This window comes from Fundulus heteroclitus, chromosome 14 (genome assembly GCF_011125445.2).
Source record: "Fundulus heteroclitus isolate FHET01 chromosome 14, MU-UCD_Fhet_4.1, whole genome shotgun sequence".
Classification (NCBI taxonomy): Eukaryota; Metazoa; Chordata; class Actinopteri; order Cyprinodontiformes; family Fundulidae; genus Fundulus; species Fundulus heteroclitus.
The window spans coordinates 8591184-8616204 of NC_046374.1; the positions used below are offsets into that span (position 1 = coordinate 8591184).

The 25021-nt window shown below is 40.9% G+C and overlaps 1 protein-coding gene across 8 annotated transcripts in view; it reads left to right on the plus strand.

The window, feature by feature from the left end:
* nrxn2b (neurexin 2b) overlaps nucleotides 1-25021 on the plus strand; it is an 871341-nt gene that overhangs the window by 443087 nt on the left and 403233 nt on the right. For all 8 annotated transcript variants that reach the window (XM_036146226.1, XM_036146219.1, XM_036146224.1 and 5 more), the window contains one exon: nucleotides 24252-24371. In XM_036146226.1, coding sequence (XP_036002119.1) covers nucleotides 24252-24371 — 120 coding nt within the window. The remainder of the gene's footprint in view (nucleotides 1-24251; nucleotides 24372-25021) is intronic.

Sequence of the window (25021 nt, forward strand, 5' to 3'; positions counted from 1 at the left end):
TGTGCCGTTCCCTGGTTAAGTGTGAGAAGCGCTAACCTGACTAATTTACATGGGTGACAGGCGCTAATCTTTGTTCGACCTGGAAATGTGGTCCCAGTAGATTACTGGTACTATTGTGTGAAAGGGGAATATGAATAGTTCTTTCTTTGCCCCTCAATATGAAACGTCCCAGTGTACGTAGCAAAAGTGATTGCTAAAGAACAGGAGCATGAAAACTATACTATAACGAATGAATGGATGACGTAAATCAGAACACGTGCATTTATATGGGGATAAAATGTATTTGCACATTTTGCAAAATAGGTGAATGTGGCTGATACTAATTTTCAAGAACAAGACACATGTGCAAAGTTTTCACAACTACAGATGAATAAAGTTGATGAGTCATACGCTAAACTTAGTGGAAAGAGTAGAAACTAAACCCAGGTCAGAACTCAGCTTCTGTGAGCAGCGGTATTCAGGGGTGGTTCTAGACAGGGGCCAACAGGGGCCCATGCCCCAGTAGAAATGGTCCTGGCCCCTGTACTAAAGTCATAACATTAAATGCACTTCTTCTAATTATTTGCAATGGCAAAGAAACCATAACTGATTGGTCACTTTGACCAATTTTATCTTTTACCTATACAGCTTTACTCCAAGAAGGATTTAAAACTTAAGATGTTTCACATTTAGCTTTAGCCGTATTGAGCTGGGGGCAAAGTTTTCAACTGCTAGATCAGGGGTCTGAAACCTGCAGTTCCAGAGCCACAAGTGGCTCACTTAATATTATTACACAGCTAAATATTGCCATTTTATTGTTTTCTTTTTTTTTTTTTTTTTTTTCTGTGCCCCTGTGAAAAAACCCTGGCCCCAATGTGGCCCCCCTGGTAAATTTGGCCTAGAACCGCCACTGGTGGTTTTATTTTATGCTAAAAAAAGAAAAGTAAACTAAAAAAGTACTACAGCTACTTTGCTTTGAGAATCTTGATGGAGAAGTAGAAGGTCAGCTGGAGCTGCATTGTGTTTTGTAGACATTGAGAAAAAATGTGACAGGGTGCCAAGAGAGGAGCTGTGGTATTGCATGAGGAAATCTGAAATTGTAGAGAAGTATGTTAGAATCGAGCAGGACATGTATGAGGTCTGTAACACAGTGGTGAGGTGTGCTGTAGGTTTGACAGAGGAGTTCAAGATGGAAGTGGGACTGCAGCAAGGATCGGTTCTGAGCCCATTCACGGCGCTGTCCGTTCAGAACTCAGTTGAGCCCCGCCTTCTGTGGAGCTGCTTCCACCTCTTTTAAAGCTTGTGAGCATCAGTAATTTCTCCTACAGTTCGTGTTAACAGAGCTGCAGAGGAAGAGCTGGAACAGCACCGAGCAGTTTAATATTAACCTTTAACCCTGTGTCTCCGCCTCTCGCTCATTAACCCCTGGAGAGTGCCTCAGCGCAACCGCAACCTCAGACTGTTCTAAGTTTATCAGAAAAAAGGGTGGGGGGGACAGGTTTTATTTAGTATTGTCTTACAAGCATCCTGGTGTGCAGCTGCTCATAAGGTGAAACACTGCTGCATATTTAGGCAGCTGACGCAGCTCTCATTAACGGTGACTGCTCACCTTTTACACTTAACTGTATAAGCACTACAATTATGTCAACTAGGTAATATTTCACTCAATACGTAGCAGTGTAATCTCTAGTCCCCGTGTCGGGGTTTGCTATGCTTAGTAGCAAAGGTTAGGGCACTTACAAGCGCAAGTCTTTTCAGCACACTGCTGTGAAAAATTATCACGTTATGCCTCGTTTTAAAAGCTTAAATCCGACAAATTCCAGGCATTTAATCGATTTTCAGAATTTATATTTTACTTTTTACACAAGAGAGAGACTCAACCAAAGCTATGACTATTAATAAAACAGCAGAACTGGCTAACCGGAAGTTCCGAGACAAAATGGCGCCGCCTGTGCAGAATTCCTGAAAAGGATGAATAGGCTTCAATTTATTAAACAATTAAGTAATTATATTAGAAAAACAAATTACAATCTGGAACAACTATATGGTAAATTGCAGATAAACAGTTCAGTATTATATTTTATTTTATTTCCTGTGCTACGATATATACTGCTGGTGTGTCTCGGCTACATAAAGCCCAACATCTGATTGGTTAATGTGCAAAACAACTCTGATGCAGACCAATTAAGGTTGATATGGTAGCTTTGGCCCCCAATGATTGATTTTGATCTGTAAGGCTTAGAGATGAAATAAATTCATGATGTGCCGCAGCACATGACCGTGACATTAAATAATGATAAAATGTGTACTGATAGTTAAAAACTATAAAAAAATATAATCATGCTGGCTAGATTAACTCCTTTTATATTTCAGGCTGCAGCTGGTGTGACCTGTAGATTTGAAGACATGCTCTGAACCTTCCATTGTCAGTCTTAGAAGTCTATTTCTTGGCAACTTGAGCTTCGATGTAGAGCAGCTCCTTCACTTTATTGACGGGTTGCTAACCTGCTGACTGTTTTAACTGTGAATGCTGTCATCAGTTTGGGTCGTGATAAAAAAAAAAAACAAGACCCATGCTGCACACTCTTTGTGCCGTTTAGTTTTTGTTGCAGTTTTGTTACTCGTATTTGACAGCATAATTATAATTTCTTTTCAAAATACTGTAAACACGAAGAGTTGAACTTGAGCAGCTCTTGAATTTAATTGCAGAGAGTGCGGGGATTAGTCGAGTGTGGCTGTCTTAGTAGCGTTGCCTGCAGACCGTAATCAGTCTGCCTTTTTCGGGGGATTTTAGTGGCACTGACGACAGTTCAGATCTGGACTCATTACAGGATCTCTAATGAGAGAACCGGCAGCAGCCTGGAACTGTCGAGATTCCTGCTGTCCTGCAGGACTGATGCCTGTCCCATGGGATTCTACCCTTATGCCACAACACGCTGTAAAATGCTGCTTAAATCATGAATCAGCATCCCCGCAATATCCTTCTCTAGAGATTGAAGCGGCGTTAAAAAAAAAGAGAGAAAGTGGATGAGAGAAATGCATAGGGAGACTGCAGACTGCGGTGTGACAGGGATGAAGGGAGGTTCTCAACCACCGGGAAGAACTCTGTGAAATGTAGGACTCCTTTCCAGCTTACGACTCAAATATGTATTCCTGCGGTGGGCATCTGCAATTCCAGAGGCTATCGACTGCATTTATCTTGTCATGTCAAAGCACCACAGCTCCCCTCCCACACACCCAGGCAAGTACACTGGGAAAGAAAGATTGCTTGGCCCCTGATAGCTACCGGAATACAAATGTTGTGCATGCAAGCAGGCATCAAATATACATTTTTTCCTTTAGTGCAAGAGACATAGGCCTACTTGAAAACACAACCACAAGCTGCCTTATCTCTGTAATTGGCACAGGGGGTCAGAGCGGCAGGCGTAGATAATCATGGCCGGGGGCCATAGTCTGCTTGCCTCTTCCCTACCTGCTTCTTATTTTTTCCTCTCTCCTGAGCACCTCCCTCGCCATCCCAACCACAGGACACTGCACACTCAGCCACCCCGCCGTCCCTATCCTTATTTGCGATGCGGTCCCAATGCGTCAGATGTTTCATGTGTGGGGCCAGTGAAGGCAAACACCAACATCCTCAGCTGACTAAAGAATCCCTTCCGTCACCTCCAGCCCACGCTAAAGGCTCTCACAGGGTAGCACACCTACGGTGGCCGTAAGAAAAGGACAGGGGAGGACAGCTTGATAGATGCAACGTTTCGATAAGTAGAAGAGAATCGAAAGACATTTTTTCTTTAAAGAAAGACACGTATGAAACCAATGCAGGTAATAATTAGATCTAAAGGCATACACATGCAAAATGACATTGGTATCAGAACAAAAATAACCTTGTTAGTCTGAGGAAGTCAGGAAATACTTAATCCTCTAACAGACATGATATTTGTTCCTGCAGAAATATTTAGTCCATTCTGTTGGCAGCCTTTGTTATTAAGTGGGACAGGTCCATGTAACCTCTAACTCTATGTGCCCAGCAGGCGCCCTGACCAAACTCTCTTCTGTCATCTCACCTGCCTTTTGTCTTTGACCGGCGCAAGTTCTGCCCCTCGCTCTCCCAGACAACTCAGCTTCTCAAGCTGATTCTAAGGCCAAGTCCAAGCCACCCTGTGAAGCAGCTCAGTTTCACTCTAAGATCTCATTCTTTTGGCCAAGGTATATATCTCACGATCAAAGGTGAGATTCGGAACCTGTGAATGGAGAGCGTCGGATTTTAGCTTCGCTGTTTCCTTACCACGACAAACCGAAGCAGCTCCTGCATCCAGCTCCTCATGTAAGGTCAGAGACTAATCCAGGCCCTTTTCCACCCTAACATAAATTTGCAGGCCACACATACCACCATCACAAACCATCACATGTTTTTTTTTGGGTTTAACAATATATAAAATAGGACAATGATTTGAAAAAGTACATTTGAAGATCTTGGGAATTAAATAGCATCCAATAGTTTTTTTTGTTTTGACCAGGGCAGTTGAGTGTTGGTCGCTAAAGCTCAGGCAAAACACACGCTTCAAAAGCTTGTGTTTCTTTTCTTTTTTTTTTAATAGGGCACCATTAGCACTGTAAGTCAATAAGGCAGTTATCATGGTTACTAGTCATGAATCATAAAATGGCACACTCCCAGGTCTCCGAGTAAGGCCTCATTTGCATGTTTCTATCTCTGCAGATTAAATTACAGCCTCACATAGTAGAAACACCTGAGGTTTGAAGCTTGATTGGAGAGGCTTCTTCCTGTGTCTGCATGCGGCATTGTTGTAACCTGGCTTTCAAAGTTTTAACTTGGTAAATTAAAAACTCCATTGTATTCCTTGGTGTTTCTTTGTTCTTATAACAATCAAAGACATAATGTTTTTTTTTTAAAATTGCCCCATTTTTCTAATGCACATGGTGTTCTGGTTACACATGTGCTGAAAACATTTTTAACAAAATCTTACAATGTTTAAGCTGTTCAAAACCATGTGTCTGTGCTCATAATAACCAGATCATCGTGGTCAAGAAACTAAACAGACAGTAAAGCAAAGGAACAATGACCTCACAATAAGCATTTCCACTACTAGTATTGTCTAGTTATTAATAAATACTTTTTTTTAGATAAAAAAATTAGTTATAAAAGGTTGGCTTTTATAATCAGACACTATTCTATTCAGATGTAAGTACTCAAGTACATAAGCATGCTGAGCAAGTGTACTTGCTAAGGCTGAGTGCAATAAAGAAGCAATTTAAATCCTGAGGGGCTGTTTATCATGTTTAGTTAACAAGGACACCTGTTCAGCTCTAGGACTGAGCAGTCACATTTCTCAGCTTCCTCTCTGTTTTGTTTTTTTTTAAACCAACGGATTCTGTAAAGACCTGCTTTATTGCTAACTAACTCAAATGACCATACTATGCCATTTATCAGAAAACATTCTGTCATCGCATCAGCTGCCGTATTTTCAATTCTAGAAAGCAAAAAGGAAGTGAACAATATGACTCACTCGTGTGGCTGCTCTTAGTTTAGCCCAGTGTAAAAAAAACGAGTTATCAAACAATACATCTGGGAAAGTGGTGACTTGAAAGTTTTTTTCTAATTGCGTCTATTTTTAAGCAGCCGATTCATGTGAAATGCACATGGAATGTCAGGAACGATCCAAGTAATCCAGGTATAGGTCATCATAAATAACTTTATTGATTATGTTATGTGCAATAAGGGAAGGCGCAGTAACGTAATTTGATGTTTTGTTAAAGTGCGTTTTTAGTGATGGCAACTTCGAGAAGTTTCTTGCATGGAGAAACTAGTTGGATTGACTTCCCAAAGCCGATTTTGACGTGCTTTCATCATAAAGCACCAGGCAGCCCCCTCGGTTCTCACCATAAATGTTTCAGTTGAATTGAAATTGGTGATCAGCTGGACCGTTCCTGCAACGCTGTGTTCTTTCTTTGAGACCAATTGAGTTTCCTTACCTGTGTGTGTTGGGATTGTCAGCTTGAGGAAAAATTCACTCTGGTTTCATCTTCAGATTTTTTTACCGAGAATGTCTCAGTATTTTTTCCCATTCATCTTTCCTTCCATTATTCAAATTCAGCCTCCGTCATATGGCTAGCAAGATCTCGATTTATGTTTTGTTTACCCATGATAAGATGAGATTATCTTCAATTAGGACTAAACTAATCGTTTTTTGGCTATACATACCTTTTCTCAACAGGGCAGACAGTCATGCACACGCACACTCACACTTAAGGACAATTTAGAGACACTAAGTAACCTAACAGTCATGTTTTTGGACTGTGGGAGGAAGCCAGAGTACCTGGAGAGAACCCACACATGCACAGGGAGAACATGCAAACTCCATGACCTAAACCCAGGATGTTCTGGCTGCAAAGCAACAGGGCTACCAACTGTGCCACAGTGTAGCTCTTTAAAAATATGCAGGTATGTTTTTATGTGGTGATTTTTTTGGATTCTTAACGCCATCTGGTGTTAATGTAAACTCAACAGCTCCACCAGATTTCTATATACTAAAGTTCAACTGTTCCTTTCTCTGGTTATGTTTTGAAAAGTCTTTGAAGGGTCACACACACTCCCCTTAAAGGGTCTTTAAATACACAAAAACGTACCACAATAGCTTTTATTGTAATCTTTTTTTAAAACAGTGATTTATTGGTGGGACCCAGTACAGGTAGGACCCAGTCAGCTAGTTTCATATTCACTTCTGCATCTTAACCCATAAGGGTCTTACTAAGGGATCGATTGTTCTTTAAACTTTTTAACGCTTTTTCATTCTTTGTGTTTTCTCCTCTAAAATTTGTCCCCAACCATCACCATTATTCTCCTCCATTAGTTACTCTGAACTCACCTTTGATCTTAAGAGGATTCACAAGATTTCCTATCTGACACCTGTATAATCTTAAGCAAAATCTGTTCGTGTGTGGTGTGTTGAGCTTTCCATCTGACTGGACGCCACGCACTATACGAGCAAACCTGTTTTAGCCAAGATTTTTTGTTTTTTTTAGCGTTACGTGTGGTGTCTCTCAGGCTTTGAAAATCGGCCAACTATTTTAAAACCCTGCCGTGTGAACCAGCTTTAACCTTAAATGGATCCGTAAGAGACACTGAATCCAATGTGAAATGTACCCTCCAGAAGTGGTCAGGCAGTGTGTGGGGGATCGTAACACAGTTCACGGTCATACATAGGTGATTGGGGATAGGCAGCCAGTGGGGAAATCCAACAGGTTGTGTCCAGAGTCTAACTCCAGGTCCAAAAAGTTATCCAACAGACAGAAGTACAGGCAGGCTTGGCTGAGAAGTAGTCAGAAGTAGTCAGGCAACAGGCAAGGGTCTATGTCCAGAAAATGAGAACCACGGGAAGGCAACAGGCAGAAATCCAAAATATGATCAAAAGTCAAGCATAGTAAGGCAGGCTAGGAATGCTGGATGGTCTACTCACACGGCAGTTTTCGAGAATCTGGCGCCAGAGCACAGGAGAAGGCAGGCTTAAATAGTGGTACCCACAGGTGAAGCTGATGCAATATGTAGGACAGTAACAGGTGCATCTCATTAGGAGAACGTAGTGGAACAATCCAGAGCGGCATCAGAAACCAGCAGCAGGAACAGAAACACAGCAGCAGCTGTGTACATGACATAATAATCATTAAATTACACTAAAGGAGCTCTCTGTCACATCATGTGATCAGGGGCTGCTCGTACATTGTGACATTACTTGTTTCATTTTCACTTTGCATTATTTTGTGGGTAGTGTAGTTTCAAATAGTAGACTAAAATACTACTAAAAAAAACAAAACTCTCATGCAGTATTTACAATTTATTTATTTGACCTAGTGGTAAGAGCATTGCACTTGTGCCCTGGAGGTTCTGGGTTCAACTCCCACAGACTGCCACTCTGGGTCCTTGAGCAAGACCCTTCACCCCAGATTGCTCCCCAGGTGCCGCACACTGGCAGCTCACTGCCCAAGGGGATGGGATAAATGCAGAGAACAAATTTAATTGGAATGTATGTTGCCAATAACAATGACAATAAAGATGATGGTGGTTATTATTATTATTATTATTATTATTATTATTATTATTATTATTATTATTATTATTATTCAGGAATTTCAGGAATTCAAAGTTATTACAGTATACTCATATGAATAATCTTGTGAAGAAAGCAACAATTTGGATAGATTAAATAGAACAGTCAAAGTTACCAGAGACATGATTCATCAAATATCAAACATCGCATTGTTTGCCATAAAAAACACTTTTCTTGTAAAGGACACTCTTTAAAGAGGACATCCTTTGTGTCATCATTGGTCTGATGACACAAAAGGGCAAAACCTTTTTGCCCAATAAGCCTGGTTAATATTTCCTTTTTGTCCTTGACTTATTAGCTGTAAATTTATCCAGCCTTTACAATTGTCCAGTCTTAGTGGAATAATTAATGTCTGTGTAGTGACTTATCACCCTCCACCAGCGGCATCGTCCTGATGATGCATGTCTTTAGATGTCAGGGGCTCGTACACTGTAAACATGTTTGTTTAAACGATAAGCCTGTGCATCGGCTCCACTGACGCCTTTAATAAATCCTGTAATGTCTGTATGCACCGAGAAGGCACCCCTGGCCGGGTCCTGTGAGATAGATACGGAGCGTTTGAAGTTCCTGCACCTGTTCTATAAACTCCACCACTACAGGGCACGTACAGTTTCTCACACTTTATAGTCATTCCCCCAAATTATATTTGGATTATAGCATTACTTCCCTGAAATGAAAGTCAGCTGCTCGTGCATAGTTCAAAGCCCTTCTGAATTATTTAAAACCTGATTGCCAAGCTTGTGGCCCGCATTCAGCTATTTCTTTTTTGAAAAGACATTATGTCTTTCTGTCCTCTTAGATGTACCTTTTGTTGTCCTTTCCTTTTTTCTCGCGGTAATGAATCATTTTCCCTTGTTGCGGTCTGTTTCGAAAAAAATGTAACAACAGAACGTCGGAGGTTGCTCCCACTCTGACTGACGTTTCTAAATCCCTATTTACATTTCTTTAGGGATGGAGTGCCCTTAATTATGCTTCAAACGATGCTCTCAATCACGCCCGAGCCTTCTAATGAACGCCGCCGCGCGCGCGTGCGAGCGCCGGCAGAGCGGCCTTTGTTTCGCCGGAGCTCCGGCCGCGCCGTCCAGACAGCAGCCGACTCGAGTAATCAAGTGTGAAGGTTGTGAGGAGCAAACAGCTATTAACCTCCCAAACACAGGCCATCATCACCGTCTGCAGAGGACAGACGGGAGGGTGTGTGCGTGTGGGTGAGCGAGTGTGTGCAAGACAGCAAGTGCCAGCCCTGCTGAGCGTAGCATAGGATCATGCATCTGTGGCTTTTATAGCTGTGGGATGGGTAAGGTAGCTCATGTGTGTCTGTTGGCGCGTCGGTGCCTGTCTGGGGAAAGGGTTGTTCACACTTCTGTGTGTTAGTGTATATATGTTTTTTTTTCTGTTTGAGCGTGTGCAATGATGCTTGGACTGCGCAACTCCGCAGCGTTGACCACACTCCGGTAAATAGTAATTGCTCAGTGTGTAGTTTGGGACTTGCACATAAATGCCCTGGCATCCTTGTCTATTTGTTCTGATTTGCGGGGAAAGCCGGCCATGTTAGCCGCTCTGTCGGCCTATCCAGCGTGATCTCGGCACACATTACTCCCATATGGCAGTACGGCACGGCTGGTCTTGGCATGGCCAGGCCTGAGAATGCCTGTTTGACATGCCACTGTGTCAACTGGTGTGATGCCATGCTGAACCGTCCCATCTGCTCCAGACCAAGCTGGCACAGGGAGGAATTTTTACGCGGCCGGACATGAGGGGGGGTGGGGGGGGGGGGGGGTGCGTTGTAGCTGGTGCTTAGCAAGGCGTGAATATTTCTGAATTGTTGTCTTAAAAACACTTCAGAGAAATTCAGGTCGGATGGAATAAGATGAGGAGGGGGTGACTGTGCCCACCTCACAGAACAGCTACCGCCCATTTTAAAAGCTCTGTTTTGTTGGGTTTTGTTAAGGGAAGCACTGGTTAAATAGCATTTTTCGATGCCCTTAATTAACCCTCATCTCCCAATGCCTGTGGTTGGTGTACTGACTGAGATTTTGTCTACTGTACCCCAAGCAGGCCCTGAGACTACACTTTGTGGGCCATTTTTATTTTGTTTTCAATCTCAGGCTGTTATAATGAGCTTATTGTAGGAGCTTTTTTACAGGCCACATTTGATCTTTTTTACTGTTTGAGTGGAAAGTCAAAGGATTTCACATCTTCTTTTGGTTTGGTCCTCTTTCACGAAGGCAGACCAAACCGCCTAGAAAATATTACGCATTTGCGACAGCCTCTCGTTTGGTGCGATATATAAAAAAAAAAAACGCTACCCAGCATGAGCAGCGGGTGAGGCAGTGAGCTTTTACCCATCCTGTTCTGTATACAAAAGACATATGCAACAGTGGCAAGAAGACTACAATATGCTGCTGTCAGAGATGTCAAGCAAGGGTTTAAGTTTTTCATGTCATGCGTAATGCAGTAAATCATACGTATGAGAAAATTCCTTTTTTATTTTTTGCGTTGCTCTGTTTGGCTTGTCGGATGGTCTGTTACGGTGCACTGCTACTGTTAGCAAACCAAAGCAGGGTTCACCTGCAAGCCAATCAAAACCCACATTTTCTGGCAGACCAAAATTTGCTTGCTTGGTCAACACCAGAGTTTGTCTGAGTTTTCATACTTGCAGCATACTATAAGGAAATGTGGACCAAACAGTTTTGATGTGAAAGCGTGCTCACAATCTAAGTGTCTCTCACCATTTAAGCTGATGTTGATGAAGAAATTTTTAGGATACGCCACCTGTTCCGCCTCAGATATACCCAGCTGTCGGGGTAGGGTGTATTGAGAGCAGCTGAAACACTAGACGTTGGGTTGTCTTGAGGGTTGTCCTCAAACAATAAATTGGCACTGCAATGATCCCGCCAAATTATCGCCAGTTCATCAAAACAGAGAGTAAACAAGCTAACATTAACCTAGCGTTTCAGGGAAGCAGTCCGCTTTAAAAGATTTGCAGCAGGAGCAAGATGTGAGTATGAAGACAACACATGTCCGTATCTTTAGAAACAGATATTACAGCTCTCAAGGTTTCAGCTGACGCTCGTAGGTACTTCATGCTCACATTTAATCTACCTATCCCTGCGTTGGAGCAGCATACCAAGGCTGACCTGCAGGAACTCTTTGTTGGACAAAATATATCTTTGTCAATAAAACCTCATAAGCTGCAGCATCCTAAAGGTCACTGGCGAGCGAGCAAAAATGTATTTCACCATAATGAAGTATGGTACTCATCATAGGCAAATGTCTATTCTTAACTGACTCAGTTCAGTTCAGGGACAGAACATTGTTTTGGTCCTCAGTCTTTAACAGATCCTGCACAGGTCCCTTAAGATAATGGGTGGCTGTCATTGTAAAACCAGTGTTAATGAATTCTTTTCTGGAAAGTTTGATTTTGTTGATGGGCCAAGTTCAGTTATTTTAAATGTTTTCTTTAAAAGCAGATGTGGCCTTGGAAAGAGGTTTGCAATTAAGTTATTTTGCAGTGATGCAGGTTACTAAACACCAGCTTTAAAAAAAAACACCTTGGATTCTATTATCTGTTCCTCTAATCCTCATAAAATGAAAGGACGTGGTGGCATCTGATGAGTTGCAAAATGACTGTAGCCAATAAAAATGTCAAGCGAATGAAATATTTGCTATCAACTATTTCCGACAAAGCTACGTTAATACATCCTTTTGAACAAAACTGCATTAAATATGCAGCATCTCCACCAAACAAGGTCATGTTCTTCTGAACAGATGCATCCATAACTTCATTCAGTGTTCGCCATTTCTAAAACGTAGGTGCATATAGCATTTTTTACATCCTTACAGCATGAATGTTTTATGAGGAAAATGCATTTTGTAATGCATTCATTTCAGTAGGGAGCCAATTTTCTGCCACATTTATAAATCAGACTAGCTAGTTAAGACATGAGTAACAGAAAGGAACGGGCTGCAACCTCAAATAAATAAAACTGACAGGTGAAATTACAGCGATAATGTTTACTATTTATTTCACATTAATGCAGGCATTGTGAAAGTAAATTCTCAATATCATAATTTTATTAAATTTAAAAAGAGGTAAGTTTGGTAGCTCAAAGGGAAAGAACAATGCTGACATTATATTAAACAATTGTCTCCTTGAACCAAAGCCTTATATATGATAAGCATCTAAAAAAGTGATTAAATAATGTTCAGATCTTTAGACATATTGTCTTACTGGGACAAAAAATGTTGCTCAAACGTTTTTTTTTGTTGTTGTTTTTGTTTGTTTGTTGTTTCTAACAAATACATATTGACGACATCAATCAAGCATTAAAAGTTTAAGTAAGTGAGCAATGGGTGGAGTTATTAATCCAAATATTAGAATTTGATTAAAGATCAAACTTAATTAATAAATAAATAAATATGCTGGTAAATAACTAAAAACATATAATAGTATTGATAGTAATAATAATAATGAGGAACCCTCAGTGTCTTGCGTTATGCCCATGTGATGTGTTAGGGGGCAGCGTAAACAACAATCTCAGGAGCCCCTGGCATTGACTGAATTGTTATAATTAAAATCAATGGCTTATATCGCATTATAGGATTACTTTGGAAAACCGTTGCTATTTGCGAACGGAACAGATAGTTATCATCAATAAGTCCAGCAGACAGTCTTTGTTAATTGTGTGGTGTTATACCAGGATTTTCTGTCAACAATCATTCCTAATTCACTTATTGCATCATTAATGCAGATATCTACTCTAAGATTCAGGCATACCATACAGTGCCTTGATATATTTATATTGAATTGTATAAAATAGACTAAAACAAAGTAGTAAATAATTGTAAACTGGACAGAAAGTGATAGATGATTTTTAATATATGGGTAATACAGTCTCTTTAAGTCCTCTTTAAGGGTCTCAGCAGTATGTTAGAGAACATTAGTTAACAAACACCGTCATGAAGACCGAGGAACAAACCAGGCAGGTCAGGGATAGGGTGAAACCCATTTTTATTTATTTTTATTTACATCACGGATGGATAAATATAGCACAGCCATTTCCTCGCAGTAAATGGTTAGACAATATAGCACAAAAAAGATAATTCAATTCCCTTTAGAGGCAAATAATTTGATTGCTAAAAATATTAAAATGACATGTTAACCATTAAATGTCACAAGATGAGAAAAAATGAATACTTGTTATGTTATCCAGTGGAGGGATTACAGATGGAATGAAATTGTTTTTATGGCTATTTCTTTTTGCATTTTGGCACACCATAACGTCAGGCAGATGGGAGAAGCTGAAACTCTGTTAAGATCTGAGGACTAAAACCCAGACTTATTCCTTATTGGGCTGCTCAGCTGTCAGTGTTCGGTCCACTATTTTAGTGCATGTTTTAATGATGCTTTGGAGTTCACTTCTAAACTTTACCATGACAAACCCAGGACAACACACCAAAGAAAATGTAATTACTGTTTCGATAAAAACCGAATAAAACATTTTCATAAAAACTGTGTCAGCTGTAAATGGATCAAGCTTCAGTAAAAAAAAAAAAAAACTACATTCACTTGTAGGGTTGCAATAACCTGGGATTAACCCTGACTGTTCAATCAATACCCGTCCCAAGCTATTTATCATTAAATATCTCTACCACCTGATCATTGATCTCTGCTGAAAAAATGTGTGGCTGATTCCTCCGTCTCATTTTAGACCCATTTAAGTTTAAATAGGTTAACCTGCACATTCAATAAAAACACGCACGTTTGGTCCCATGTCCATGCCATCAGCCATTAGCAATGACACTATGACGACGTCATTAGCAAGTTGTGTGTTATGGTCCAATACATTGAGTCTGGCAAATGTTTGTGTAGAGAACAAAAAAATAGTGAGAAGATACATCCCTGTGGTGATGGAGGAATGGACACCAGAATGTTTAAAAATGTGCTGCTTTGACCTACTGGGGCCTGTCTATAAAGAAGTTAGTAGGCCAACAGACAGCATCAGCCAGCATCCATGTGAAAGGTGCTTTTTGTACCTGTCTTGCCAACATATTTGGTCAGGTACAGTTAAAAGCAGAGGGAATATTCAGAAAGATCAGTGAAGGGTTCACACCCTTCAGGTTTGTTAAAAGAGCATTTATGTATAATTGTTACGGAAAGCTTTAAATCAGGATTAGGTTGTCATACAGTATCCCAATCGTGGGACATTATTTGAAAAGGGAAAGTGTTCATCAAGGATCATCTTCCAGCAGGATGGTTACCCTAAACATATAGCCAGAGTAGCAATGGAAGAGTTTGGATCAAAGCATATTCATTTATTGGTTAAAGTTGAAGCCATTACCTAAATCAAATTGTGAAACTGTAGCAAAATGGGATGCTCTCAAAGACTACTAGATTTGCTGCATGGAAAGGTTCTACAAAGTATTGACTCAGGCGGACCGAATACAAACGTACACCTCCACTTTCAGATATTTATCTGTAGCAATTTTACACTTCACGACGGCACAACACTGTCTTTGTTTGACTCATAAACTTTTGCTAAATACAAATGCAGTCTGTGGTTTATGCCGGACAAGCCAGTGCTTCTGGCCCATCTGCAGTGGAGTACAAGAAAAAAATCCTTCCTGCAACGTTGTCTTGTTTACAGAGGTGGGTCGCAACTAGTTACATTTACTCAGTTACATTTACTTGAGTAACGTTTTGAGCAAAATGTACTTTTAGTAGTTTTACCACACTGTACTTTTTACTTTTACTTAATATCATCCCTCAAGTATTACTCTATCACTACTCTGAGTAAAATTTCTGACTACTTAACCTTCTGTGAGTAACTTCATGAATAAAGAACGTAGTTGTTTTAACCAAAAATGCACCAGAGAGACAAAATTCTGTTAAAGTGAGACTTCCTGTTTATGCACAGGGTTTGTTATATTAATGTTATTTTCTTTCTGCTGAGCTCATCGAGCCATTTGGAGGTCAAATGAACGTACAGTGAAAAGTAAATTTTGTCATTGGAAGTACTTTGCACTGTTCTAACATACAGTATATACATTAACTGCTGTAAGTATTCCTTTCAAGTTTAATTTTGAATTTTTTTTTTTAGAAAAGTGTTTATTTTGTCTTTAGTGTGTCTCTTGTCTTTAAAATACCCAAATTTGCACATAATCGTAAATTTTTGTTTGTCCAATTAAATAATTTCTAAACATTAAATCATCAGCTGTCATGATTAGTTACTTAGTACTTGAGTAGCCTTCTTGCTAAATACTGTTTTACTCTTACTTGAATAATTTCTTGGCTGACAACTTTTCTATTTTAAATTGAGTGATAATATGTTGCAGTATTTCTACTCTTGTGGCTACTCTCCACTATACTACTAGGAGAAGAAAAATCAGTTTTTCTTCATGTCTTTGTATTCAGAATGCCAGAATGGGTCTTAACAGTTTCAACAACAAATGTTGGAACTGTTAAGAACCCCCCATCCTCCCCCCCACCCCCACCACCGTAAAAATCAGTGTTTAATGCATCAGAGTTTCTGTTCGGAGCAGCAATTGGATTTAGAGTATTTATAGGGTTGTGGGGTGGTTCAGCTGTACCTAAAAGGCAACATGCTGAGAGCTTGTGTTAAAAAAAAATCAATAGCAAGTCAAGTAGATTCAGAAGAGTTGCAGTGCAGGCAGAGATACCTGGGCTGCGACTTATTGCCAGTATGTGGTTGAATACCGAGCGTGTCTAGGGATCAGTTCATAGCCAAGTCATTTGAGGCTAAAAAGAATAATCTGAAACAGGAAGTGACTTCTGGAGAGTCAAAGGAGGAGCAAAAAAAAAAAAAAAAAAAAACTGAAAGTGTGTTGGGTTTCTGATGCAAACGCATAAATGTGTGTCATTACTTCATAAGCGACACCAAGGAGCCATGCCAGGAGAACAGATGGCTGAGGAGAGAGGGAGCATGGGGTTGGCATAAAAACCGCAACACACACCCATATGCCATACACAGGAGCACCCTCAGTGCAACAAAAAAAAAAAGACAACAAAAAATACCCCAGCAATAAAATCACTAATCTCAATGTTTGCCTCATAAAGGTACAGGTAGAACAGCTTCCCACGTTCACCTATAATTTCCACACTCCTCCTCATGTTGATCAGACACCCACACACACACACACACAGTCGACACGTATTCCAAACGGTCTCCCCAGCCTTGTTGCTCAGCCAGGAAGTGCTGACGTTGCATTTTGTCCTGGCACATACACAATATGTCTTCCCATTACGCTCATTTTCTGCCCGCTCACCACCATTAGTGGTATAACCTCAGACCTAATTTAAAGTTTGAACTGCATCATTTCATAGCTCCTGCCCACAGCGCCACAGACTCAGACCCCCCGTGCTGTTATTAGTAGCGCCGAACGGTGAGAACGCACGGGGCAGCGTGTTTTTATGTGGGAGCACTATCTGTTGTGCACAGCTTGGATTTCTCTCCTCTGCAAGGTGAAACACAAGAGCAAGCTCTCAACCTCTTTCTCACATACACACACACACACACACACACACACACACACACACACACACACACACACACACCTCCCACTAGTGCAGGAGGCATGAAAACCATGTGCTTTCAGAGCAGAGCCGACAGCACACCTGAGAAACACCCACCAGCTTATGGTCCTTCCATTTGAAAGCCGCAAAAATCCAAAACTCGTGTTTGATATCCCGAGTTACAAGGCTCATTAGCCAACTACGGATAAAAGGGCAATAGGTGGTATTGATCAAATATCCATATCTCACCCACTCACTCACCCGTGGCAAATACAGACTGATCACAGCTGTAGAAACACACACCACTGTAAACTACTTATGAATGGCCATTTTTCATGTTTGACCTTAGCTTGTTGCTTTTTTTGCTATGGACCTGGCCCAGTGTAGCGCAATGACCTGAAGATGCTCACGTTTCCTGCAAAAAGGGAACTAAAAGTAAGTAAAATCTTCTTGAAATGAGTGTATTTATCATTGATTTGAGCAGGTAAATAAGATTATTTGAAGATTTTTGCACTTAAAATAGGAAAAAGTCATCTCCATCATCTTATTTCAAGTGCAGGCTATCTAATTATCTTAAATTACTCATTCCATTTGCAAATAATCTCATTTGCCTGCTAACATCAAGGACAAATACACCAATTTCAAGAAAAATGTAATTACTTTTAGTTCTCTTTTTGTAGTGGCCAAAGGTTACATAGAGATTACACGTTACACCAATTCTTGTCATGGTATTTGTACATTTTATGAAAATTGGTTGGTTTCCTGGAACATTTTTGAACTGCTCATTTGTGGTTTGAGGGAAAGAATCTAGAGAAATTGTAGTTTTTCTTTCCCGAGTGTTTAATCAACATCCTACCGTGCGTCAGTACAGACTGCTATGCTTTTCCTTAATCAAATCAGTAAAGTTGCTCAATCAGTAAAAGAGAGCAGTTTCAAATCCATTCTTTGAAAGCTAGCAGTAATATTTTTCATTCCCGTAAAGGGATGCGACCCTTTCTTGCATAGTCTAATCCTTCTGGCCTGGGAAACACCCAGAACGAGAGATATCTGCATCTCTGTGCAGTTTCCCCAAAGTGGTAGACAAAAAACTGTTTCCATATTTCCTTTCTTGAACTGCCATTCTAGAAGTGTTGCTATGATTAGCCCACAGCAGACTGATGATCAGCCCCCCACTCTCGACTTGCATTGATTAGAGTAATAGAAATATATAATAATAATCATGCAACGGCGTACAGGCACGCCGTGCTGCAGCAGCAGCAGCCCCGCAGCATGGGTAGAGACTGACGGCATCAACCAGCAGCCATTGGCTGGGGGCTTGTGCTTCATTGATCCACTTGCATTAATCAAGTTGTTTACAAAAGAAAGCACAGCAGCCAATGATGGATGGGTGCGCGTAATTATGCAAGCACCTGCAAAGATCACACCTCTCACTTGTAGTCTGCTGACACAGTCCATCAAAGTAATCGACAATCTGTTTGTACACTAGTAAAGAAATGTTGACGTCTCTCAGGTCTCATTCAGCGTGTATGGGGGGGGGGACAAAATAAGAGTGAGTGGAGTAAAACTGAAGAGCAGATGAGGAGATGGGAAGCCTCCGTTAAGCTGATTATAGCTCCTTGCCCTGCTGATACATGCGACAAAATGAGAGGATAAAAATGCCATGAGGAGAATTAATTGTATTTAATAGATGCCCCTCCTTCATGAAGAGACTGTACTATTTTAAGCCATAAATGATTCTGTGCGCCCCGAGCTGTATTAAAGGGTTAGTGGCTCATTGAACCATGAGCGGCACGTCTTTGGTTTACGCGCTTTCAGGGTTACCTGCGCGGTGATTTAAGGCTTCACTTCACTTCGCTGACAGAGATAAAACACCAGCTGCTTTTGTCAATACGCTGTTTGAAGGCAGTCACCGATGACAGGTTTAATTAATGGCTCGAATTTAAGCCTGTGTACAAATATTTTGAACCCTTCGTTCGTGTTGACTTTACCCCCATGTGAAAAAGGCCACGATTTGACGCATCACGGTTTTAGCACACATGAAGAGAGTCTTGGATGAAGCGTTCCGGAGAAAGAGTATTAAGCATCGTTTTAAAGAACGATGCAGCGCATATTTATTTTACCTTTGACTGTTCTACGTTCTGAATTTTAAACTTTTATTCAAAGCCATCCATTGTCAAAAAAGGGAGAGAATTGTTTAATAGTAAAAGTTCAGCGTGTTTAACCAAATATCTTCTAAACTACAAATTAAATAACACAACACAGTGGATTATTAGCAGGTTCTTAAGATGCAAAACTCTCAGGATGAGTTTGATTTATGCTCCTGTGAGAGATGTGTTGCAGGGTTAGTGAATGAAATATCTGTAAATGTTGGAGTTATTACGTAACAGTTTGGTCAGACACTTGCTGCGTCTCAATTCGCAGGCTGCGTCCTTCGAAGGACCCAACCTATACAGCCTTAGGAGGACCCAGCCTTCGGAGGATGCTCTGGAGGATCCTCAGCATTGGTAAATGGGATGGTCTAGCCTTTGGAGCACTTCCTGGTTGCGACACGACGTCATTACGTCTACACAAAGCCCGGGAAAAACAGCGCCAGACAAAAACCGACAGGATAAACGACACAAAAAAAATGGATATGGAAATTTTTATTCTTTTTTTTTAATTTATTTACTTGTTATTGGAGGAGGACAGTCGACTTAGACGGCTTCGGCGGCAGCAAAATCGGCAACAAATTTTTCTCAGGCTGGGAGAGCGCAGTGGAGAGGTAACATTTACCTGCTATTATTTTCACCCAGGGGCCTGCTAATGATCATAATATACCAGTTATTAAACAAACGCTTGTCAGCAGATTGACGAATATGTTTAAATATAAAAATGTATAACTTTTGTAATTTGAATTGAATAGTTAAATGTGTACAAACCCTGTAAATAACTGACTTAAATCTCTACTTTCACAAAGCGCGCAAAGCACCTTGGGAAATCTTATGGCACGCGAGGCCACTGAGGATGATAACGGTGCATCCTCAGAATTCGGGGAAATGGAGGACGCATTCGAAGGCTGCATTTTAAGCATCCTCAGAATTTTTGCCAAATGGGACAGCCTCCGCGCATCGTTGTGACGTAACCGGCCTTAAAATGCGTCCTTCGAAGGACGCAGCCTGCGAATCGAGATGAAGCTACTGACAATCCTAACAGGAGCCTCCACACTTTGTCTGCTCTCCTCACATTGCGGCAATAAAACGCTCAAGCTCACATCAAACAGTTGCACTTTACTTAGGAGTTTGTAATGACCTTGTGTACGTTACAAATGTTAGATGCTTTTACAGAATCATCAGTTATGGGTTTATTGCCGGGAATCGTGGTTTTTCGGTCCGTAATACAAGCATCTCTCCTGCACTGAACCCGCTGCAGTTGCAGTTGCCTCTCTTTTCCACAGTGGAAACGCTCACAAAGAACGGCCAGGCTAAATGAAATCTCTTGGTTTCATTGGCTCATAGTTATAATGTGCCAACGGATAATGAAAGGGGACTTTTCCTCAGCGCTGGTCCCCATGCTTAATGGCAAAGGCTGAAAGATTCAAGCTACTTGAGCAGCAAAGAACCCTGCTCTCATGTCTTTTTTTAAGGCCCGCCGTTACAATTCACTTGACCTGTCCTGAGAAGTTTTATCTACTTACATGTACTAGCTAGCTCTGGTTGAGGCTTTGTTGCACTTTGTTTCACATTTCTTCCAAACGTTTCCTTTCTTTTTCCTCTTCTGTCTTGTGAATCAGCTTTAACCTGTCTCGTTCTCTCTTTAGAGCAGTAAGTGAACTTTTTTTTTTTTTTTTTTACTATATATACACTTCACCCAAGGTATGATAAAACGTCTTTCTCTTCCATTCCAGGAGGCTGAGGACAAAAGGGCCTTTTGGAAAAAAAACATTATACCATAAAAAAGTAACAGTAGTAAATGGGAAAACAATTCTGCAGCTGGCTGCCGGTGTTCTTGCCTGCTGGGGCTATCAATTGACAGGACCCCCCACCCCCACCCCCGCCCCACCCCATACACTAAATACCTTCACATCGAAGGGGGAAGGGGACAGTCATATTTCGCCAGACTGTACTATATCATCCGCTCAAACCACGGCCTAGCTGACCAACCAGAAAACAGCCGCCGACCCTGAAACCGGATTGAGGTTTCAAATATTGCAACCACAACAACAAATCAGCGCAGTTAAGAAAGCCCGAATCTGTACGACTTTATGTCTTTATTTACAAGACAAGCAGGACATTTGCTCTGCTCCACAGCTTTCTACCGCTGTGGCTAATGCAGACAGAAGCTTAATGGAAGTGACTGGTATCCTCCAGCAGTGCACAATTTTAGTGTGCCCTGTAGCCATGGAGGTGGAAGTTTCTGCTTAGTCTATTGCTCTTTACAAATTGTTCCTCTCTCCCCTTTCGTTACTAATTACCTTCATCACCTCAACGCAACGACTCTGTGCGCATGCACTAATGTTTGGCCTCCGGCTTCTAAGGCCATGTGTTGTATGATTTTTCTTTCGGTGCTGTTTTCTATATTTCCCCTCTTTATGCCTATTTTAAATCCGTGAACTCGGGCTGAAGCGTTCGCCAGCTGCTGCCTTGGCTTTTGTGGGGAAATCACATTAGCGTGTCATTCAGCGCTGGAGAATGGATCCATGACCGTTGTTTTAATTAAAATTCTGCAGTTCCTGGCGCCGTCACTCTCTCGCTGATGCAATCGAGCTTTGTTGTTCGCGGTGTATAAATAGCCTGTTCCCTGCTAATACAAATATTTCTCTAATGCGCATCTCTGCAACACCATCTGCCGCAGGATGAAGTGCTCTCCTCAACTGGTTGCATTGATGCATTCGAGAGTAGAGTTGGAGGATTGAGCTCTCAAAAAGTTTTATCTTGGGGCACGGCTCTCTGTTTTCTGTCTGGCGAGCTAAAGGCTGTTGGACTTTTTGTCCCTTTGCCAGTCTCTACCTCTATTCGTTTTCTTTCCAATAAACAAAGCTTATCCCGTGTGTACCCAAACCTTGCATATGAACAGGATGTGAAATACACCTCAGAAATGGAGAGACCTCTTCACTCCTTTACTTAAAACAGCCTTCAAGCTTTATGGCTCATGTTTGCGCTCAGTCATTTTATTGTCTTCTGATTTTCTTTATTGTCTCTTTGTTTTAGTCATATACTGTAACATATGACTCAGCGTTGTTTATTTGACAGTTAGTGTTTATTATTTTTATGTGCTTAGTCATATTTAGACCATTTATTTTTAGGTCTAACATGGCAAGCCAGATTGATATGATGTAGCACTCTTGGTTTGGTTTTACACGTTATTATTCTGGGCCTGCTTCCATCAAATCCGTTCGGGAAAATAAGGGACATTCAGTAGAACTTTCCCAGCTGATTGGGTGAGGCGACACCTAGTGCCCGCCCACCAAAGGTTTGGTTTTAGCCAATCACTGTACAAAATGAAAATGTCGTAAGCAGCATGCGCCATGAGAAACCACAACAGGTTATGCTGGTCAAGGCTCGCCCATTTGGATGGTGACACTGATGTTACAATGCCGTTGGGGGGTTTTGGGCGTTAATATTGTAGCATGCAGCTACGCATGTGTCCTCCTCTGCTGCCATGTTTATTTTGGTACCGCTCACTTTTGTCACAGCTGTATGTCCCGCCTTAAACCATAACACTGCAACGTGATTGGCTGACTCATGCCGGGTCGCTTCTTGAACGGTTGAGGCGAGCCAAAATGGATTCTCGTGTGTTTGTGAATACACAAATACCGCAAGAATTCAGCTTGCAGGAAAGATTAACTGTGGTCGGTGAGTAAGGCAGTTTCAATCCTCTGCATGCCCTGAGCATGCGCAGTATTGACAATAAAAACTGTGAATACAAATATGAATTACCTATAAGTTATTCTTGCAGAAAGCTGACAGAAAATCAGACATTCAACTTGTAACGAGCAGAGCTGCTACATGTAGTCCGCATAAAACGCATAAACAGCATGACAAAGAGGGATATGTTACAACTAAAAATGGAACTCTGCTCACTATTAATATTGTCATCATCCAATACTTGTATCTCTCGGGTATTTTCTTGAGAATATTGAAACTGGGTCAAAATGAGCAATTGTTTTTCACTGTTTCATTAAGTAATAAAGAGATTAATAACAATATAGATTTGATTAGGTACTAACAGAGAAAACACTATATTTACTGGTGAAAAGCTTGATCTGGAGAGTCCTATCTTTCCCAATAAGTAAAACTGTATTTCAAATATTTTTTTCCAGGTTTGAATGACTGACTTTGTTAAATATAGAAATAGAAAATGACAAAATTCAACACTTCACTAATTAAAAAAACAAAGCCATGACCTGTTCTCGTCCACATAAATATACAGTTCAAAATTTTATTTTAGGCATATACTAGTTTTGACGTCAAAAGAAAGCAAAACAGAAAAACGATAGCCCTCATCTGGAATAAAAACTTGTTCATTAGCTTTTTGCGAACATGTGTCAATTTACATTTTGCTTGTTATGAGTTTGTCTTGAGCTCTTCACAAGGAAATGCAGTTCAGCAACTGTTCCGCTGGTAAACTCATTTAGGGCAGCTCAAACATCAGTTGACAGCCGTTAGGCAGAAAACAATTAAGTGAAAAAAAAAACAGGTTGTGAAGCCAGAAATCTGGAGAAAATTCATTTATTTTTTAAGGACAATACAACTGAAAAAAAATATCTTGGAATGTTTAGTGTACAATCTCAGAAACTCCACAGAATACAGGAGTAAACTTAATACCTAATTAATTGAAGCATTTATTGGGTATACTTACCTTAGATCAGCTGATGGTAACAGGAAGGTTCCTTTTGTAGCAGCTGGAGGCAGCTGGAGGCAGTCTATAAAACTGCAGGTTATATACATATGATTTATACCTCCATCCTTTTATTTTGACCACACCTTGAATGGCGGCAGAGGGTATTTTGTGAACACTTTATATTGCCCTCTTTTTTTCCTCTGAACGGAGTTCTGATCTCTAATGGACGAGATAACTTTTAGGAAATAAGGCAGATTAAACACCTGATCTAAACCAACAACTCTGAACAACCTCTTTTTCGGAGATAAAAGTATCCTAACCATGCAGAAGCCTATGAGAATATTTGAGATAAACATTTTTTCTTCATATGATTGGTTGTCAAAGCAGGTATGAATGGTCAGTGTAAGTTCTTTTGACTCAGAGATGAAATGGCAGACACAGCAACATACCAAAATGACCAGAACCCTGAGTTAAAACATCGGAATGATTTGTGAGACATTTTTGTTGTAATGAAGTGTCTCCAGTTGCTCTTTATTTCTATATCTGTTCAACCCATCGAGATGGTTAAAGCTAAAGGACAGAGTTTGGATTAGAACCGTTTCCTTTGACACTTTTCCATGTTGGGTCGTTAACAATTGAAAGCTTAGCCGACGTGAAAGTGTGTTGCAAACATGCAGGTTTTCTCTACACCACCTACCTTGAAAGAACCCTGCGTTGTGTGCGTTAGGAGGAGTGTGTGGGTTGGGGTTCACATCATCTCCACTCGTTGTTTGTGACTGGAATGTCTCCTCCCACAGGCAAGGGACCGGAGACGCTGTTCGCGGGGCAGAAGCTGAATGACAACGAGTGGCACACGGTGAAGGTGGTGCGAAGAGGCAAGAGCCTGCAGCTGTCTGTGGATAATGTCACAGTGGAAGGTGGGTTGTGTTTGGGACACAGATGTCCCGTTGCATTGTTGTAAAAAAAAAAAACAAAAAAAAAAAATGCATATTCAGGAGTATTAATAGCAAAACTAAAATGTGATATTTACTAAATGTCAGAGTCTTGCTAGCATTTGAAAACCTGTTCCGTGACACTTCTGTGAATAAATATCAATACCCTTTTACAATCACAGCCTCTAACACATCCCACTTTGACTCATGCTGAGGCTCATTCTTTGGCAGCTGGCAATTTAACTGCAACATTATAAAAAGAAAACATATGCACTTTAGAATAAACAAAAAAGGGTTTTTCGCACTCGCACTTTCCTGCGAGTTTGCTGCTGTAAAGAGAGTACAGTAGATTGTTTTCCACTGGTAAAAAGCAGAAGGATGAATGGTCAGGAGAGGCAAAGTCACAGGCACTCACAGTACTGTGGCCCGAGGTAAAATAATGAAAGACCAGAAAAGAGAGGAAGAGCTGAGGATAAGGTATGAGCTAGATGAAGGAAAAGGAATGGGAACACCGTGGGAAGGCGTAAGAAGCAACCCAGTTCAGGAACTGTTTCACGTGGATAAAAAAAGCACCTGGGGGAGGTAGGGGGGTCCTTACAGGGACTGAGGAGTCTTCATCAGGGAAGTCAGTTTTA